The following is an 18,512-nucleotide window of genomic DNA, read 5'->3' as shown; positions in this document are numbered from 1 at the left end:
CACATCCACAAAAAGAAAAGATAAAAGTATCTGCTTCTCAGAATTAAGTTCCAAGCATTAAGTTCCTCCTGGCATGTAGGAGGAGCTAAAAAAATGAGAATGACTGTTTTGCATTTGCTTTTAAGGCATTAGGTATTCTCTGCTGTCTTTGCTTCTAAAAAATTTTACCGTGGAGTTCCTGTTGTGGCTCAGCGGAAACGAATCCAACCAGGAACCATGAGGTTGCAGGTTTGATTCCTGGCCTCACTCAGTGCGTTAAGGATCTGGCATTGCTGTGCGGTGTGGTGTAGGTCGCAGATGTAGCTCAGATCCTGCGTTGCAGTGGCTGTGGCAAAGGCCAGTAGCTGCAGCTATGACTCAACTCCTAGACTGGGAAGTGCAGCCCTAAAAAGGCAAGAAAAAAAAAAATGTCCTTTAACTACTGTGGTTAAAAGTTGAGCTGTTTGACACCTCCCATGCCTGAAAACATAATTTATGCCCACTATGAATGAGTTACTGTCTCATATTGTATTGCACAACAATCCTGAATGAGTTTAGGAAGGTGGCTGAGAGCATCTATTGGTGATTCCTTGAAGCACAGAAATTGTTTTTCCTGAACTGTTAGAGTGTGCAGACTTAAGCCATGAGCCACTTTTGTCAGCTACGAAAGAAAATCATCGAACAAAGAGGAAGCCTGAAGATGTGAAAGGGAGTAAAAGAATTATTATGGTTGAATTGTTTCAAATTATGTAATTCATACACCATGCCTTAATGAATCCTCAGGGTATGCTGAATGAACCACTCCTTGTACTCTATATCAGTGTGCTTTCATGTGATGGAAGGTGGATGTGTAGGAGTTCTCTGGCGACCTAGTGGTTCAGGATCTGGCGTTCTCACTGCCGTGGCTCAGGTCACTGCTGTGGTGTAGGTTCAATCCCTGGCCCAGGAATTTCCACATGCCAGCCCCCTCCCCCCCAAAAAAATGGGTATGTCAAATCACATAGCATGAGTTCAAAGTCTTTACAGAAAGATATGCTATTTTATAACCCCTCTTCCTTGTCTCCCCCTGTAAACCACCACCTTCCCTCCCTAAAAATCTCTGAATGAGGAGATGATGCTAATTTGGCACCTGAGGTCGTTATAGGAACCCTGCCCAAACCCCTTGAGAACCTCATCCTTAGGAACTCTTCTTGCATTTCATGCATAAAAAGATGCTGCTGTTATTTACCGAGTGCCAGGCACTGCGCTGTGCTGGAGGATGCAACAGGGAACAGGGCAGTTGTCACCTCTGCCCCCGAGGAGCTCCCAGTTTAGTGAGGGAGAGAATGAACCAGTTAAAGGGGAGTTTTCTGAAAGATTTTATGGAGAAAACATGATGCACATGAACCCAAAGGGTAATTATCCTCACCTTAGAAACCTGCTTATTCTCTGTCCAATTAGAGAGAGATAATGTATGTATTAAAAAAATATGAAGGGTCAGGAGAACCAGGTTTTGTTTTGTTTTGTTTTGTTTTATTTTTGATGGCTGCACCCACAGCATATGGAAGTTCTTGGGCCAAGAATTGAACCTGAGCAGTAGTTGCAAGCTACACTGAAGCTGTGGCAACACCAGGGATCCTTTAACCCACAGGGGCAGGTTGGGGATTGAAGCCACTGCAGTCAGGGATCCAAGGCACTGCAGTCAGATTTTTTTTTTTTTTTTTTTAGTACGCAAGAAATAGATTTGTTAAGATAGAATGCTTGTGGGAGATGCAAGAGGGCAGGCAAGGAGGTTCTATCTCCTGATTTTTTATTTATTTTTTGCTTTTTTAAATATATGTATGGACATTCCCAGGCTGGGCGTCAAATCAGAGCTGCGGCTGCTGGCCTACACCACAGCCGCAACAACACCAGATCCAAGCCGAGTCTGCGACCTACACCACAGCTCATGGCAACACCAAATCTTTAACCCACTGGGCAAGGCCAGGGATCAAACCTGAGTCCTCATGGATACTAGTCAGGTTTGTTACCGCTGAGCCACAATAGGAACTCCTGCAGTCAGATAATCCACTGAGCCACAAGAGGAGCCCTGCAGGTTTTATTCTTTACTCTCTCTCCTTACGACCTTTGTGATGTGCCTGGGTTCATTTTCTCATCTACAAAATGGAATGATCATATTTAGTTCTGCTGGTTCTTGGGTTTGTTATAGGGAGCGTGCGAGAGAATGTATATGCAAGTGCTGAAACTGGACACTTCTTTTTCCCATGATGTAATGTAGGTTTGAGCCCTGGCCTGGGAATTTCTGTATGCTGCGGGCACAGTCAAAATAAATAAATAAAACTGTAAAAGTAAAAAAATACATAAGCAATCTGGGACTAACAGATGTGCCTCTAGCCCTGTGATTTTATTTCCACGTGGGGCCGCAGGCTGAAGCTCTAGCTATCATGAGACCATGAGTGACAGCGAGGCCCAGAGCCTGGGGTGGTGGGGGAGAGTGGAGAACCTCTCCCAGCTTTGTGGTCAGCTGCAGTGCAGACGCATTGCTCTCATGGCCCCTCATTTACAGGCATTAGCACCTCACATTCATTTCAAACTGAGCGTGGACTCTTCTTCTTCCAAACGGTATTGGTATGGAATTCAACTTAAACATCTTCCCGAGTTTTAGTTTTTAATTTTTTATTTTTTTTGTCTTTTTAGGGCCACACCCGCAGCATGTGGAAGTTCCCAGGCTAGGGGTCTAATTGGAGCTGTAGCTGCCAGCACGCACCATAGCCACAGCCACGCAGATCCGAGCCTCGCCTAAAATCTACACCACAGCTCACGGCAACGCCGGATCCTTAACCCGCTAAGCAAGGCCAGGGATCGAACCTTCCTCCTCATAGATACTAGTCGGGTTCGTTACTGCAGAGCCACAACAGGTACTCCAAATATGTTCCCAAGTTTTAAAATTATACCCCCAAATACAGTTCTTTGCTGTTTCTACTGACACTTAAAAATGTGTGTTGATTTTTGCAGAGAAGGAAAATAATGTTAGTATTTTTTGCTCTTATATTTTCCCTCCCTCACATCACCTCTCTTTGTTCAGAAGGGCAGTTAAGTCTTTTTGGCTCAGGCGCCCCTGATCTTCTTCTACTAAAGCTCCAGTGTCTCCATTTTTTCCCTTCCTTTCAAACCTCGGCTGCTGCTGCCTGCAGAGCCATCTCTGAATAGAATAATAGGCTTCGTCCTTAGCAGGACGGACCATGAATAAAAGACTGCAGCAGATGGATTTAAGAACAGCAAATCAACGCACATCTACTGTTGGGGTGGTTCCTCCTTCCCCTCCTTTTCAGTATTTCTCCCCCCTGCCTGTGTGCCCGCAAAGCTGTGGGTGCACTTGCACTTTACAGAAGGAGGATCTGGACTGGCCTGGGTTTCCTTTACAGCCACTTCTCCACTCTCACTAGTAGGACTATTTTTCATTGTCTTTTTTTTTTTTTTTTTTTTTTTTTTTTTTTTTAGGGCCACACCCAAGCATAGAAAAGTTCCCAGGTTAGGGCTTGAATTGGAGCTACAGCTGCCGGCCCACACCACAGCCACAGCAATGCCAGATCCGAGCCACATCTGTGACCTACACCACAGCTCACAGCAACGCCGGATCCTTAACCCACTGAGCAAGGCCAGGGATCGAAACCTCATCCTCATGGATACTGGTCAGGCTCGTTACTACTGAGCCACAGTGGGAACTCCCTATTATGTGTGGTCCTTAGTTTCCCATCCTGCTAATAACTTCCATGCTTTTGGTAAATTAAATTTTTATTCTTGACGGATCCTGGCCTTGTCCCCCACTCTGACCTTTTGAAAAGTATTTATAAATAGAGCATTTTAGAAGAATTATTTCTTTTTGTGGTCCTTAGGTTTTGCTGTACCTGTTAACCACCTGTTATGCAGACATCAGAAGGAGCGACCAAAAGCTAATACCAGGTGGCACATACCTCCTTCAAGGGCCAATCCCTCCTTTCCCTGCTGCCCCTCAACAGATATCAATACGCCATTCTTAGAGTGTTAGCTGATCCCATGGGCTTGCATGTTATAGGGATTCTATGCAGATCAAGTGTAAAGATCATCTTTCTTTCTTTCTGCCATGCCTGTGGGTTACAGAAGTTCCTAGGCCAGGGATCAAACTTGCATCACCACAATAACCAGAGCCACAGCAGTGAAGACACCAGATCCTTAACCCACTAGCCACCAGGGAACTCCTTAAAAATTTTGTTGTTGTTGTTGGAGTATAGTTGGTCCACGATGCTGCATTAGTTTCAGGTACACAGCCAAGTGATTCAGCCACACATATTCTTTATCCATAAGGTCATCTCTTCTGAAACATCTGAAATAAAGTAGAACTGTTTGTCCCACAGCATAGAAGATGTTCTTTTGAGGATCTCGATCTCAGATTTTTCTTTAATGTTAGAAAGAGAGGTGGTGAGTCACTGTTTGAGTCCAGGGTCTAAGTTAAACAACTGCCATGTGGGTCTGGCGAGAACCAGGTAATCCGAAATGGTTCACCCAGCAATTCCCTGTTGATTGTATTCTGAGTTTAATTCCATCACAGTTTCACTAGGAAGTGCAGAAATGCAGAAACCAGTTTCAGAGGAGTCTTGCCTATTCCTAAGCAGCCTAAGCTTGTGCTTGACACTGGCTACCAGTAGCGTATCTCTGTCTACTCTTTCTTGAGGCACCGCATTGATGTCTACAAGCAAATATCAAGTTGCTCATTGGAATATAAAATATAAATGAAATTGTAAAACTGAGGCTTAGTTCTCTTTCTGCAACTATGAAATCTATAAACTCCCTTGCCAGTCATTTCTGAGCAAAGTTCCTTCTGTTTCCACCTGTTAATATTTATATGGTCCTATTAAAATAAATTATAAATAATGCCAGGGAGCTCCCTGGTGGGCTAGTGGTTAGGACCCAGTGCTTTCACCACTTAGCCTGAGTTCAGTCCCTGGTCTGGGAACTGAGATCCCACATCAAGCTGCTGCATGCTGTGGCTGAAAGCAAGCAAAAGTTATAAACACTGCTTTTGAAACAAAAACAAGCATCTGTTAATAACCACAGACACTTTTTTTCCCCTTCCTGCCTCATCTCTTCCATGGAAAGTCTAGAAAGGATGAGAATATTCCTTGGATTAATTCATTTTCTTTTTGCCTTTCTTATTTTACTTATTTATTTACTTATTTATTTTTGTCTTTTTAAGGCTGTAACTGAGGTATATAGAGGTTCCCAAGCTAGGGGTCAAATTGGAGGTGTAGCTGCTGGCCTACACCACAGCCACAGCCGCAGCCACACCAAATCCGAGCCGCGTCTGTGACCTCCACCACAGCTCATGGCAACGCCAGGTCCTTAACCCACTGATCAAGGCCAGGGATTGACCCCATGTCCTCATGGATATTAGTCAGGTTGGTTAACCACTGAGCCACGATGGGAACTCCTTTTTTTTTTTTTTTTTTTTTGATTTTTAGGGCCGCACTCGAGGCATCTGGAGGTTCCCGGGCTAGGAGTTGAATCATACCTACAGCTGCTGGCCTACACCACAGTCACAGCAATGTAGAATCCGAGCCGCATCTGCAACCTACACCACAGCTCACAGCAATGCCAGATCCTTAACCCACTGAGCGAGGCCATGGATCAAACCCATAACCTCATGGTTCCTGGTCGAATTTATTTCTGCTGTGCCACAATGGGAACTCCATCTTATTTAATTTAGAAAGCAGGATCAGGATACATTTTACAGGAAAGATAAACAGCTTATGAGATATTGAGTCTCTGAAAATAATGCATAAATAACTCTGGTGTATGAAAATCAATCTGCTTTATAATATCTGTGACCTTTTCATTTGTTAAAAAGTGCTAAACGTCAGAGTTCCCTCTGTGGCACAACAGGATTGGCTGTGTTGGGACGCAGGTTCGATCTGTGGTCCAGCAGAGTGGGTTAAGGATCCGGGGTTGCTGCAGCTGCAATGATCCCTGGCCTGGGAACTCTATATGCTGCAGGGTGGCCAAAAGAAAAAAAAAAGTGTTGAATATCAGGCGTCCAGGTTTCTAAGAGCTGCTGAGTGGGAGGGTGGGATTTTGGTAAACTCCTAAATAAGGCTCTCTCCTGTGACCCTCAATTGTAGTATTATTTTTTATAATTGTGTCTTTGTGGAATCTAAATATATTTTAGTAGAAAACGGATTTGTGGTTGTCAAGGAGGAAGAGGAGGGTAGGGACGGGATGGACTGGGAATTTGGGATTAGCAGATGCAAGCTATCATATAGAGAATGAATGAACAATAAGGTCCTACTGTACTTAATAGCCTGCAATAAACCATAATGGAAAAGAATACCTTAAAATGTATTGATAGATAGATAGATGTGTGTGTGTATACAGTGGAATCACTTCTGTACAACATTCTAAATCAATAAAAAATTAATTAAATATATTTTAATCATGTTACTATGTAGTTGCAAGTTAATGAGAGAAGATTGGTGTTTGCACCGGAAAACATGATTTTGCAAAGGCTTTATTGGTCTGGAAGAAAAATTTACAGCGTATGGTTTAGGTCATGGGGAAGGGGTTCCTTTTTTTTTTTTTTATGGGTAATTTAAAAAACATTGCATTCTCAGGTTACCTACAGAAGCCTGAGTAATTCTCTTGTTAAAATGGAGACATCTAACGCTCAATTGTTTACTTTCTTGTGGTTTTCTAATTTATTTTTAGGTACTAAAGGAAGAAATAAAGGAGAATTTACAAATCTTCAAGGGGTAGCTGCATCTACAAGTGGAAAGATATTAATTGCAGACAGTAACAACCAATGTGTTCAGGTATGGCCCCTAATCGTATACCTTTAACTACTTATATTGATAAACTAGAGGAATTCCCACTGTGGTGCAATGGGATCAGTGGCATCTCTGGAACACTGGGATGCAGGATCAATCCCCAGCCTGGCACAGTGAGTTAAGGATAGGGTGTTGCCCCAGCAGATGTGGCTCAAATCTGATCCCTGGCCCAGAAACTCTGTATACTGCCGGGTGGCCAAAAAATAAAAAAAAAGAGATAAAATAGTGACAGCTCCACAAATAAAAGTGCTGGAGGGGTTGTGGAGAAAAGGGAACCCTCCTGCACTGCTGGTGGGAATGTAAACTGGTACAGCCACTATGGAGAACAGTTTGGAGATACCTTAGAAATCTGTACATAGAACTTCCATATGACCCCGCAATCCCACTCTTGGGCATATATCCAGACAAAACTCTACTTAAAAGAGACACATGCACCCTCATGTTCATTGCAGCACTATTCACAATAGCCAAGACATGGAAACAACCTAAATGTCCATCAACAGATGATTGGATTAGAAAGATCTCGTGTATATATACACAATGGAATACTACTCAGCCATAAAAAAGAATGACATAATACCATTTATAGCAACATGGGTGGAACTAGAGACTCTCATACTGAGTGAAATAAGTCAGAAAGACAAAGACAAATACCATATGATTTCACTTATAACTGGAATCTAATATATAGCACAAATGAACATTTCCACAGAAAAGAAAATCATGGACCTGAAGAATAGACTTGTGGCCGCCCGGGGGGGGGGGGAGAGGGAGGGAGTGGGAGGGATTGGGAGCTTGGGGTTATTGGGTACAACTTGGAATGGATTTGCAAGGAGATCCTGCTGAGTAGCATTGAGAACTATGTCTAGATACTTATATTGTAACAGAATGAAAAGTGGAAAAAAAATGTATACATGTAAGTGTATCTTGGCCCCCATGCTGTACAACGGAGAAATAAATAAATTAATTAAAATAAATAAATAAATAAATTCAAGGTGAAAAAAAATAGTGACAGCTGCCTATTTTCCTACTTAAGACTGAAGATGCAAGGAAAGTGAGGTTTATAATGTGTGTATCAGCTTTTCTTCAAATAGAGTTTGCATGTTCTGATCTGTAAGACTGATGACAAATGTTCCAGACTGCTTCCTTCTTACTGATGTCTGTGCTAGGTCACCTGCCAATGAGTGTAATTTGTTTTACAGATATTTTCCAACGATGGGCAGTTCAAAAGTCGCTTTGGCATCCGGGGCCGCTCCCCCGGGCAGCTGCAGCGGCCCACGGGCGTTGCAGTACATCCCAGTGGGGACATAATCATTGCAGACTATGATAACAAATGGGTTAGCATCTTCTCTTCAGATGGGAAGTTCAAGGTAAGATTAACTACCACTGGCCAGTTGAGAGACAGAAGAAGTCATTCCTTCTTACTTGAAATATGCAGACATGATGCTCTTCATAATCCATTCTGAAACCTGAAGATTACACTCATTAGTCCTTTATTGGAGGAGTTTCTTTTTTTTTTCTTTTTTTTTTTCTTTTGGTCTTTTTAGGGCTGCATCTGCAGCATATGGTAGTTCCCAGGCTAGGGGTCCAATTGGAGCTGCAGCTGCTGGCCTACACCACAGCCACAGCAGTTTGAGATCCAATCCAAGCTTCGTCTGTGACCTATACCACAGCTCACGGCAACACTGCATCCTTAAGCCACTGAGCAAGGCCAGGGATTGAACCTGGGTCCCCATGGTTCCTAGTCAGATTCGTTAACCACTGCGCCATGACGGGAACTCCCCATTTTCCTTTTTAGTCATTGGATCATTATAGTCCCTTCCTCATTTTTATTAAAACAAGTTACCTACATAGTTACCAACTGTCAGGAGTTCCCTCGTGGCTCAGTGGCTTAAGGATCTGGCACTGTCACTGCTGTGGCTCCGGTCACTGCTGTGATGCAGGTTTGATCCTTGGCCCAGGAACTTCCACATGCCACAGGTGTGGCCAAAAAAAATTAACAACCCTCCGATGGGAGCCTCTGTTTTTTGTAGGGCACCATCTTTTAAATCTAGAGGAATAAAAAGCTGTCATCTTTAATTCTACCATATTGCATACAAATCTTCAATTGTCCTTGATTTTTTTGTTCCACCAGAAATTTGATGTCTGAATGTTGGCCACGTACACATCTTTCTGTATCTCTAACGTCCTCTCTTTCTCTTCCGTCTTCCTAATTGTGTTGTAGTAAGACAATACCCAAATATGACAACTTTCACATCGGTAGAATGAACACTTCAGATTTGGAGGTTACCCATTTGTTCTAGTTTGGTACTCTAGCAAAACTATGACCTGTTTTTTGGTGGGATTGTTTGGCTCGGCCTACAGCTTGCAGTTCCTGGGCGAGGGCTCTAACCTGAACCACAGCGGTAACAATGCTGGATCCTTAACCACTAGGCCATCAGGGAACTCCTAACCTGTCTTTTTATTTATTTATTTATTTATTTATCTTTTTAGGGCCACACTTGTGGCATATGGAAGTTCCCAGGCTAGGGGTCGAATTGGAGCTACAGCTGCTGGCCAACTGGGGATCTAAGCTGCCTCTGCAACCTACACCACAGCTCATGGCAGTGCCAGATCCTTAACCCACTGAGCGAGGCAGGGATTGAACCTGCATCCTCATGGATGCTAGTCGGGTTCATTTCTGCTGAGCCATGGCAGGAATTCCAGAGCTGTCTTTTTAAATTCAGAAACTAATATGAAAATAGTTATTGAAACAGTTTTACATCTACTGTATTGAAATATTTCTTATCTAATAAATTAAAACAAATGGAAAGTTTTATGTTTAAGAGAGAATGGTTTCCTGAGCTGAGCATTTTTCATTGAGCAGTTCCGTGTTCTACACATAATAGACTTTGTTTTTGGAAGAACTAGATTCTGAGAGGTGGAATGCTGTCAGTAATAATTGGAATAAACATTAAAGAACACTCATGCCCTCTAGAGGATTGGAGGAATGGATATGGTATGGTTTCAACATATTCCCCTTTTTTGAGAGGTATTGAACAAAACCCAAAGAGTGGTAGGATAATAAGTGAAAACACTTTTGTACTGTAATGGCGTTTCATCCAGGTGTGAAGGCCATGGCCATGAACAGATACTTAGTTTCTTCTTCAGTGGAATTCAGTAAAATTAAACAAGTGCTCAGAAGACAAACTGTAACACAAATTTGAGTCTCTGTATTTATTCCTAATAGTGGTAGGGATAGTCTTTCTTATCTTCTTTTCTTGCTTTGATTCACCAACTTCTTAGCCTTAATTTTCGTTCTTCTCTGCCTCTTATCTTTTTCCTTTCCATCTTCCCTCTTGACTTACATCTTCCAGTCCATCAGGGAACTTTTTGTGACCCAGAATATATCTTCCCAGAGTTGCCGTTGTGGCTCTGTGGTAATGAACCCAACTAGTAACCATGAGGACTTAGGTTCAATCCCTGGCTTCGCTCAGGGGATGAAAGGATCTGATATTGCCGTGAGCTGTGGTGTAGGTTACAGATGTGGCTTGGGTCCCAGGTTGCTGTGGCTGTGGTGTAGGCTGGCAGCTATAGCTCCAATTCACTCCCTAGCCAGGAACCTCCATATGCCAGGGGTTCGTCCCTAAAAAAGCAAAAAAAAAAAAAAGAACCTATTTGTTGAATTAAATATTTTTATTTAGCTTTTCTAAAGCAAGCTTTGCTTATTATTGGTATAATAGTAAAGTTGATATCTCTGCTTATTATTCTATTTAAGATGGGGGATGTGTCATCAGGCCAAATGTAGTCATTCTTATTTCATGTGGTAGAATCTGGTGCAGCTAAACTGGGAGTGATGAAGGGAAATGGAAGGAAAAGAGATTTTGGTTCAACATTTAAGTTTTTTCTTTTAGATATGCACTAGTTCTCACTAGATGAGAGAATGACAGTAATCCCTTATTTTCTGTTTTTATATTATATAATTATCATCCACTTGGTTAACAATCAGAGTTTCCTCTCTTCCTTTTGATTTCTATTGACACATCTTCCACTCAGACATGAAAGAAAGTCCATAATTTTTTTTTTTTTTTTGGCTGCACCTGTGGCATGTGGACATTCCCAGGCTAGGGATCGAACCTGAGCCACAGCAGTGATCCAAGCCACAGCAGTGACAATGCTAGGTCTTTAACCACTAGGCCACCAGGGAACTCCAGAAAGTATACATATTTTTGCAGGCTCTTTTGTTTTAGTCTCTGATCTTGGGGCTAGATTGCAGAATCAGAGTTAAATTCACCAACAGACTCTCTTGCAAGAATGCCAGTGTTTCCTTCCTAAGTAAATGAATCTCATGTCTGAATCTCATTTATGAACTTTCAAGAGTGAAAGATGCTACAAAGTCTGAACTTCCACTGTGAGCAGGTCGTCATCCCTGTCTTCATGCTTTCTCTTTGCATATACCTTCGTGTCTATGTTGGGAGAGAAGATAAGGAATAATATCAGCTGGAGAGGGTGGGGTAGAAGGAGGCTGTGCTTGGGCCGTTTCTTTATCCTTTGGAATCTGCACAACCCAGGAGGTAGATATTGGAGGTTCCATTTTACAGATGAGGAAACTGAGGTTCAAACCAGTGAAAGAAAGGATGAGTTTTGCTTTGAAATTTTGATCCTGGGTGACTCGATGGTATCATGTCATATAAGGAATTAGGAAATCAGGAGGTGCTAGTTTGGGGGTTCTTTTTTTTTTTTTCTTTTTTCTTTTTTTAATGATGGGAATAAAGAAGATATCTGGTTTGACGTTGGTTGAGTTCAAGTTGATGACCTGTGAAATAGGCCATGACCAAAGAAGCAGATTTGAGAATCTTACACACTGAGGTGAAAGTTGACGCCAGAGTGTAAATGAGATCTTAGAAGTGTGTAAAGTCTAGTGTGGTAGCCACTAGCCACGGTGGGTACTGAGTTCTTGAAATGGGGCTGTCTGAATTGAGATGTGCTGTGCGTGTAAAATACACACTGGATTTCAAAGATTTAGTCCCATATATATATATATATATATATTTATTAATATATATATATTTCATTAATAATTTTACATGTTGAAATGATGACTCTGGGGATATATTGGGTTAAATACATAATTAAAATTAATTTTCCCTGTTTTTTTTTCCTTTGTTGATGTGACTGCTGCAAAATTTGAAGTTACTTGTGCAGCTTAATAATATATTCCTGTCAGCAAGCACTAACATAGAGGGGCAATGAGAGGACTAAAACAGAACCTTACATTTTGAGAATGTAATTTTTGGGGAATTTACATTTTCTTTAATGTCTTTTTAGGGCCACCACCCCCCACATATGGAGGTTCCCAGTCTAGGGGTCAGATCAGAGCTGTAGCTGCCGGCCTACACCAGAGCCACAGCAACACCAGATCCGAGCCACGTCTGCCACCTACACCACAGCTCACGGCAACGCTGGATCCTTAACCCACTGAGCGAGGCCAGGGAATTGAATCCGCATCTCGTGGGTACTGGTCAGATACATTTCCAATGCGCCACAACGGGACCTCCCGGGAGTTTCCATTTTTAAGTTAAAAAGTAATACATGCACATAGATTTTTCAACTAAGTCTGCAAATGAGTATAAAATGAAAAATGTTTTTCCTACCACGACTAATATCACTTTCTAAGATATAAACACTAGATGGTCAGGAATATGTAGACCTATCTAAACACATTTAAATACAGGCAGGCTCAGACTGCTGACTGTTCTGTGTCTTGCTGTGTTCAGAAGTGTGTTGAACGTCTTTCCTGAAGGCTCAGAAAGATCTCCTTCACCCTGACACTTTCCAGCCCAGTACCAGGAGGACCGTGGTTCTTGCTGACTCCCCGCAACTCCCAGGCCCCCTCTGCTCCCTCCTCTTGGGTGCCCCCTCTCCCTCCTTATCTAGATGACCTGCCTCATCAAGTTCTTGTTCCACATGGCTTCTGAGATGACCTATTGAATGTTCTCAAATCTGCCAAATTGAACACTTGATGATACCCGGCACTTTAGAAAAGGCACAACAGTAGGAGTTCCCATCATAGCTCAGTGAAAACAAATCTGACTAGTATCCATGAGGGCACAGGTTCGATCCCTGGCCGTGATCAGTGGGTTAAGGATCCAGTGTTGCCATGAGCTGTGGGGTAGGTCGCAGACGCGGCTCAGATCTGGTGTTGCTATGGCTGTGACCTAGTCCAGCAGATGCAGCTCCGATTCAACCCCTAGCCTGGGAACTTCCATATGCTGCAGGTTTTGGCTCTAAAAAGAAAATAAATAGAAATAGAAAGGGCATGGTAGGCAGTGCAACCGAGATGCCCTGGAGGATGGGTGTCATCTTCATCTTTGTCTGCCAAGTGCCATGTAGTGGGAGCTCGAGCAGTGTTTGCAGAATTTGTAAATAAATGGATGAATGAGTAAAGTTCTTCTTTATAAGTAGTCTAGAAAATGGAGCTATAAAAGTTAAGATATAAGGCACACCTCATATGGCAAACAGGTATTTGTCTACATACTGTAGTCTACTCAGAAAAATGAGCAAGATTTTAAATGCATACAGTGTATGTTTAATAGAAATATAATGCTTTTCTCCCATTTTAAAATACTGTGATGGAGCTCCCCTGTGGCTCAGCAGGTTAAGGATCCTGCATTGTCACTGCTGTGGCTCTGGTCAATGCTGTGGTGAGGGTTTGATCCTCGGCCTGGGAACTTCCACATGCCATGGGCACAGCCAAAAAAATAAATAAATAAAATACTGTGAAAACTGGAACCACGTAATCATCATGATTACCCTATGATAATGCTAGACTATTTAAGTTAATATATTGAACAAATATTTGTTGAGTACCTTTTAGGCATCAAGACATGTGCCAGGCTCTGGGTACATAGTACTGGATAAAATAGACGTGATTCCCACCCATGTGGTACTTAATTCTAGTAAAGTTCAGTGGGAGATGTCTGGCAATTTTGATATTAATTATGACTTAGAATAATGATAAAGATGACTTCCCGTTCATGACTGTTTAATATGTGTTGTCCTCTATACTAAACACTTTACCTACTTAATTTTACTGGATACATATTCCAGAAATACCATTGGAAGTTACTGAGGTCATTATTTTTTGACTTTTTTTTTTTTTTTTTTTTTTTGTCTTTTTGCCTTTTCTAGGGCTGCCTCCCGCGGCATATGGAGGTTCCCAGGCTAGGGGTCTAATCGGAGCTGTAGCCACTGGCCTACACCAGAGCCACAGCAACTCGGGATCCGAGCCGCATCTGCAACCTACACCATAGCTCACGGCAACTGAGCTCACAGCTGGATCCTTAACCCACTGAGCAAGGCCAGGGATCGAACCCACAACTTCATGGTTCTTAGTTGGGTTCATTAACCACTGAGCCATAATGGGAACTCCGACATTTTAGATATATAAGAAATGTGAAGGTTAAGGAAATAAATCCATTTGTGTATCACTTGTGTCTGAAGCAAGTGACGGGGTGATCTCCCTACCCCCAATCCAGTGATCTAGTGCTGCGCCATCCTGCCTCTTTCCGGGGGCACTGTGACCCCAGTGAGGGGGATTCTAGAACAATTTTTTGATGGTGATCCCTTTTTGAAAAAAAGGGGTGTTCCCATCGTGGCTCAGTGGAAACGGATCTGGCTAGTATCCATGAGGATGCAGGTTCCATCCCTGGCCTTGCTCAGTGGGTTAGAGATCTGGCATTGCCATGAGCTGTGGTATAAGTCACAGATGCGGCTCGGATCCCGTGTTGCTGTGGTTGTGGTGTAGGCTGGCAGCTATAGCTCTGATTCGACCCCTAGCCTGGGAACCTCCATATGCCACAGGTACGGCCCCAAAAAGCCAAAAATAAGGATGTCATATAAATATCAGTCACATTTAATGGATGTGACAAAGACAGTTTTCCAAGACAGAAGATCATGGTAACACATGAGTAGCTGTGCACCTTTGAACATCCAGGTGAATGTTTGCTGAAACCAGTGTCTGTCTTCATGTTCTGCAGTGCTTTCACCTTCCTTTCTGTACTTGTTTCCAACAGACAAAAATTGGATCAGGAAAGTTGATGGGGCCCAAAGGCGTTTCTGTGGACCGCAACGGGCATATCATCGTGGTGGATAACAAGGCGTGCTGTGTGTTCATCTTCCAGCCCAACGGGAAAATAGTCACCAGGTTTGGTAGCCGAGGAAATGGGGACAGGCAGTTTGCAGGTACACTCGATGGTAATATGTAAACCCCCTTCTTTATGCCTCTTCTGCTCACATTTGCATGACGTTGGAGCATGTTGAAGACGCCGCATCCCCTAGCGTGTTTGCCGGCTTTGGGAAAGATGCTGGGGATGAAATCCAAGCAAAAGCATGGTTAGATGCTTCTCAGTTACTCTCCCACAGTCAGGTCAACCGCAGCCTTGTATGGCTTCTATTGGTGGCAGTTTTCAACTCAGAAGTCTAACCTTTGAATGTTAATAATAAGTAAAGCATTAACTTTAAAATAAAGTCTTTTAAAAAAAAAAAAATGTTTGTGAAACAATGGAGACACTCCTGTTTCCACCTAGCTGTAGACTTATTTAAAGAGCTTCTGAAAGAGAGTATTTTTCAGCTTTCTAGGTGTTTATAAGAGAGCAGAAGTTTAGAATATTTGCTAAGCACAGGAAAGGCAGTCTCTGACTTCTTTGTTAGTGCACCACCTTGCAATCACAAGCTTACTTTGTTTTTTACATATGCTAAACATGGTTTATTGATTTTCTTATGGATGCTTCTGGCATTTAACATTAATTTGCATAATCTTTCTTTATGCTTTGTCTCCAGTTCTGCCAGGTTCTGAATGTCACCAAAATTATAATGTGTGGGTTTCTGCTCAGCTTAAGGAAAAAAAAAAAAATGTGTATATATATATATATATATATATATATATATATATATATATATGTCTTTTTAAGGCTTCACCTATGGCATATTGGAGTTCCCAGGCTAGGGATCGAATCGGAGCCACGGCCACAGCCACAGCAATGCCAGATATGAGCCATATCTGTGACCTACACCACAGCTCACGGCAACGCCAGATCCTTAAGCCACTGAGCAAGGCCAGGGATCGAACCTGTGTCTTCATGGATACTAGTTGGGTTCATTACCCCTGAGCCACGACAGGAACTCCAAGAAAAATATTGCATGTTGGAACTTGTTTCCCTGCGCTGAGAGTCACCATGTCCCTCCACAGTGGGAGCTGAGGGTCCCATGTGACTCCCAGGGCAGCTGGCAGGTGTGACTTTCAGATGCTGGTGCAGAGAATGAATTCCCATGCTTATTGCTCATCCCACTTCCTGAGGGCTGCTGGAGCTCTTGGCTTGATTGGAAGAAGGCAGAGAAGACCGTCCCAGGCGTAGGATGCTATAGAATCCATGTTATCTGCAGCCAGAGGTCTGGCTGAATACTCTTTCAAGGACTGGGTTGACGATTCTTTGTGCTTTCTTAAATAACTAAGTTAATATTATGTCTTGTAATTACTGTGTTGTAATCATTGTTGTTGTTACAGTCATCACATATCTTTTTTCCTATCTTTATTTCAGGTCCCCATTTTGCAGCTGTAAATAGCAATAATGAAATTATTGTTACAGATTTCCATAATCATTCTGTCAAGGTACCACGAACTGATCAATTGTTGTTAACTTTTAACTGCTTTGATTGAGGAATCGGTCTGGAAGAAAACGTAATGCCCACATAGACACCCAGAACGTAGAGGAGTTAATCTGAAAGAGTAGATTTTTGCTCCTCCTTAAAGATGTAGGTTTCCCGAGTTTCCGTTGTGGCACAGTGAAAACAAATCTGACTAGTATACATAAGGACACAGGTTCGATCCTTAGTCTCACTCAGTGGGTCGGGGATCCAGCGTTGCCGTGAGCTATGGTGTAGGTCACAGATGCAGTTCGGATCCCAAGTTGTTGTGGCTGTGGCGTAGGCCGGCAGCTGCGGCTCCGATTGGACCCCTAGCCTGGGAACTTTCATATGCCACTGGTGTGGTCCCAAAAAAAGAAAAAAGAAAAAAAATACGGGTTTCTGTTTGAACATACAGGCTTTGAAAAGTCAGAAAAGTGAACAAAATATGGTGGCCATACGTTTCTTAATTTGAAGCTGGTGTACATGGAGGTGCCTTGAAAATTAAATTTGAAAAAGCAATCCCTTGAACTTAGGGAGCCAGAACTTTCTGAAGCTTAATGTCTTGCAGCTCTTCAGTAAATTAAAACCAGATCACATTTTTTTTTTCAATTTTCTGCATCATCAGGCCTTTCAAACCAAATGAGATATCAGAACTCAGCTAGAACAACAGATCTGGGGAGGGGAACGGCGCTGGCATACATTCATCCAGAGCGTTTCCTACATCCTAGATGTTCCTTAGGGAACAGCGTCCACCCCTTCTTCCACATAATTTAGTATGTCTAAACTCTCCCACCCGGTAGAGGGAGGAGGGCGCTTTGACTTCGGCTATGAGCAAATCAGGAAACAATAAAGTGGTTCAAAACACGTCTCACCTACTGGAGGAGAAAATGTGTCGTAAACTAAAGTTTGCTCTTAAAGACCATCATTGAGCAACGCAACTTAAGAACAGTTTGCAGTGATGAGAACTAGAATAGTAGCTAAGGATAGGATTTCAACAACCAAAGCTACTCTCGTCTGTGTCCCTCCCTGCTTTATGTCCCCAGCTCTTCCTGAAAGAAGGTATCTATAAACTGAGTAAATAAGGGGAAAGGCCTTGAACTGCGGTGGTGGGTACCAAGTCCCTGTGCCAAGAGGCGAGCACTGGGGGCCTTGGTGGTGGGGCAGGATGAGGAAAAGAATGCCCACCTTCGTTCACTGGGCAGCCTGCTTCCTGCTGTGTCATCTCCAGAGCTGCTGCCCTCGTGGTGGGGGTGCCTTGTTAAAAGGAAAAGGACGGGAGTTCCCACGGTGGTGCAGTGGTTAGCGAATCCGACTAGGAACCATGAGGTGGCAGGTTCAATCCCTGGCCTCGCTCAGTGGGTTGAGGATCTGGTGATGCCGTGAGCTGTGGTGTAGATCCCAGAGGCAGCTCGGATCTGGCGTTGCTGTGGCTGTGGTGTAGGCTGCCAGCTACAGCTCCGATTCGACCCCTAGCCTGGGAACCTCCATATGCTGCGGGTGCGGCCCTAAAAAGACCAGAAAAGGGAAGGACAGTGGAAAGGTCTTTGGAGGAGGAGGGAAACAGAGCAAATAGGCAGCAGGGCCTGGGCTTGTGACCAACGTCCCAGGGGGTATAACAGTCCTGTGCGATGAGCGTCACTACTCAGGCTGTTATCACGCTTCCTTACCCTTCACTCCTGCCTAAAGGAACCATCGTTTAACCTGGTGCTTCCCACCAGAAAGAAACCGATCTAGGTCTTCACAGTGCAAAGGCCAGCAAAGTCTGGCATAGATGCTGCCCTCCTTCCCCAGAAGACAGTGACCTTAATCCAGTCGCTCTTTTCCACTAAGCGCCAACAGTGGCCTCAGAGCCTTTCCTGTCCCAGCACTGCAGGCAGCCTCTAGGCATCAACTGGCACTGGTATGTGGGTCAACTCCTTTTGACACCTGATGACACTGTGGGAGGAAATGGAATATATATAAGAACCAAAATGCAAGGCTGTAGCAATGAACAATTTCTTAAAAATAGGTACATATAAAGTTCTGTAAATA

At 43.1% G+C, this 18,512-nt stretch overlaps 1 protein-coding gene across 38 annotated transcripts in view; it reads left to right on the top strand.

The window, feature by feature from the left end:
* The window catches only part of TRIM2 (tripartite motif containing 2), a 191,670-nt gene that overhangs the window by 157,216 nt on the left and 15,942 nt on the right, over positions 1-18,512 (top strand). For 19 of the 38 annotated variants that reach the window (XM_084972641.1, XM_084972634.1, XM_021101488.2 and 16 more), the window contains 4 exons: positions 6,697-6,800; positions 8,018-8,185; positions 14,870-15,050; positions 16,394-16,464. In XM_084972641.1, the coding sequence (XP_084828767.1) occupies positions 6,697-6,800; positions 8,018-8,185; positions 14,870-15,050; positions 16,394-16,464 (524 nt within the window). Of the gene's footprint in view, positions 1-6,696; positions 6,801-8,017; positions 8,353-13,048; positions 13,570-14,869; positions 15,051-16,393; positions 16,465-18,512 lie in introns of those variants that run through there. The other 19 variants (XM_084972648.1, XM_084972635.1, XM_021101498.2 and 16 more) reach the window with 2 other exon arrangements.

This window comes from Sus scrofa, chromosome 8, assembly GCF_054392235.1.
Source record: "Sus scrofa isolate SSC_HxYL_T2T_F1_AM1 chromosome 8, Sscrofa_HxYL_maternal_Yorkshire_Landrace_v2.0, whole genome shotgun sequence".
Taxonomy (NCBI): Eukaryota; Metazoa; Chordata; class Mammalia; order Artiodactyla; family Suidae; genus Sus; species Sus scrofa.
The sequence above is the reverse complement of the archived record's forward strand: the minus strand, read 5'-3'. Positions and strand labels throughout refer to the sequence as shown.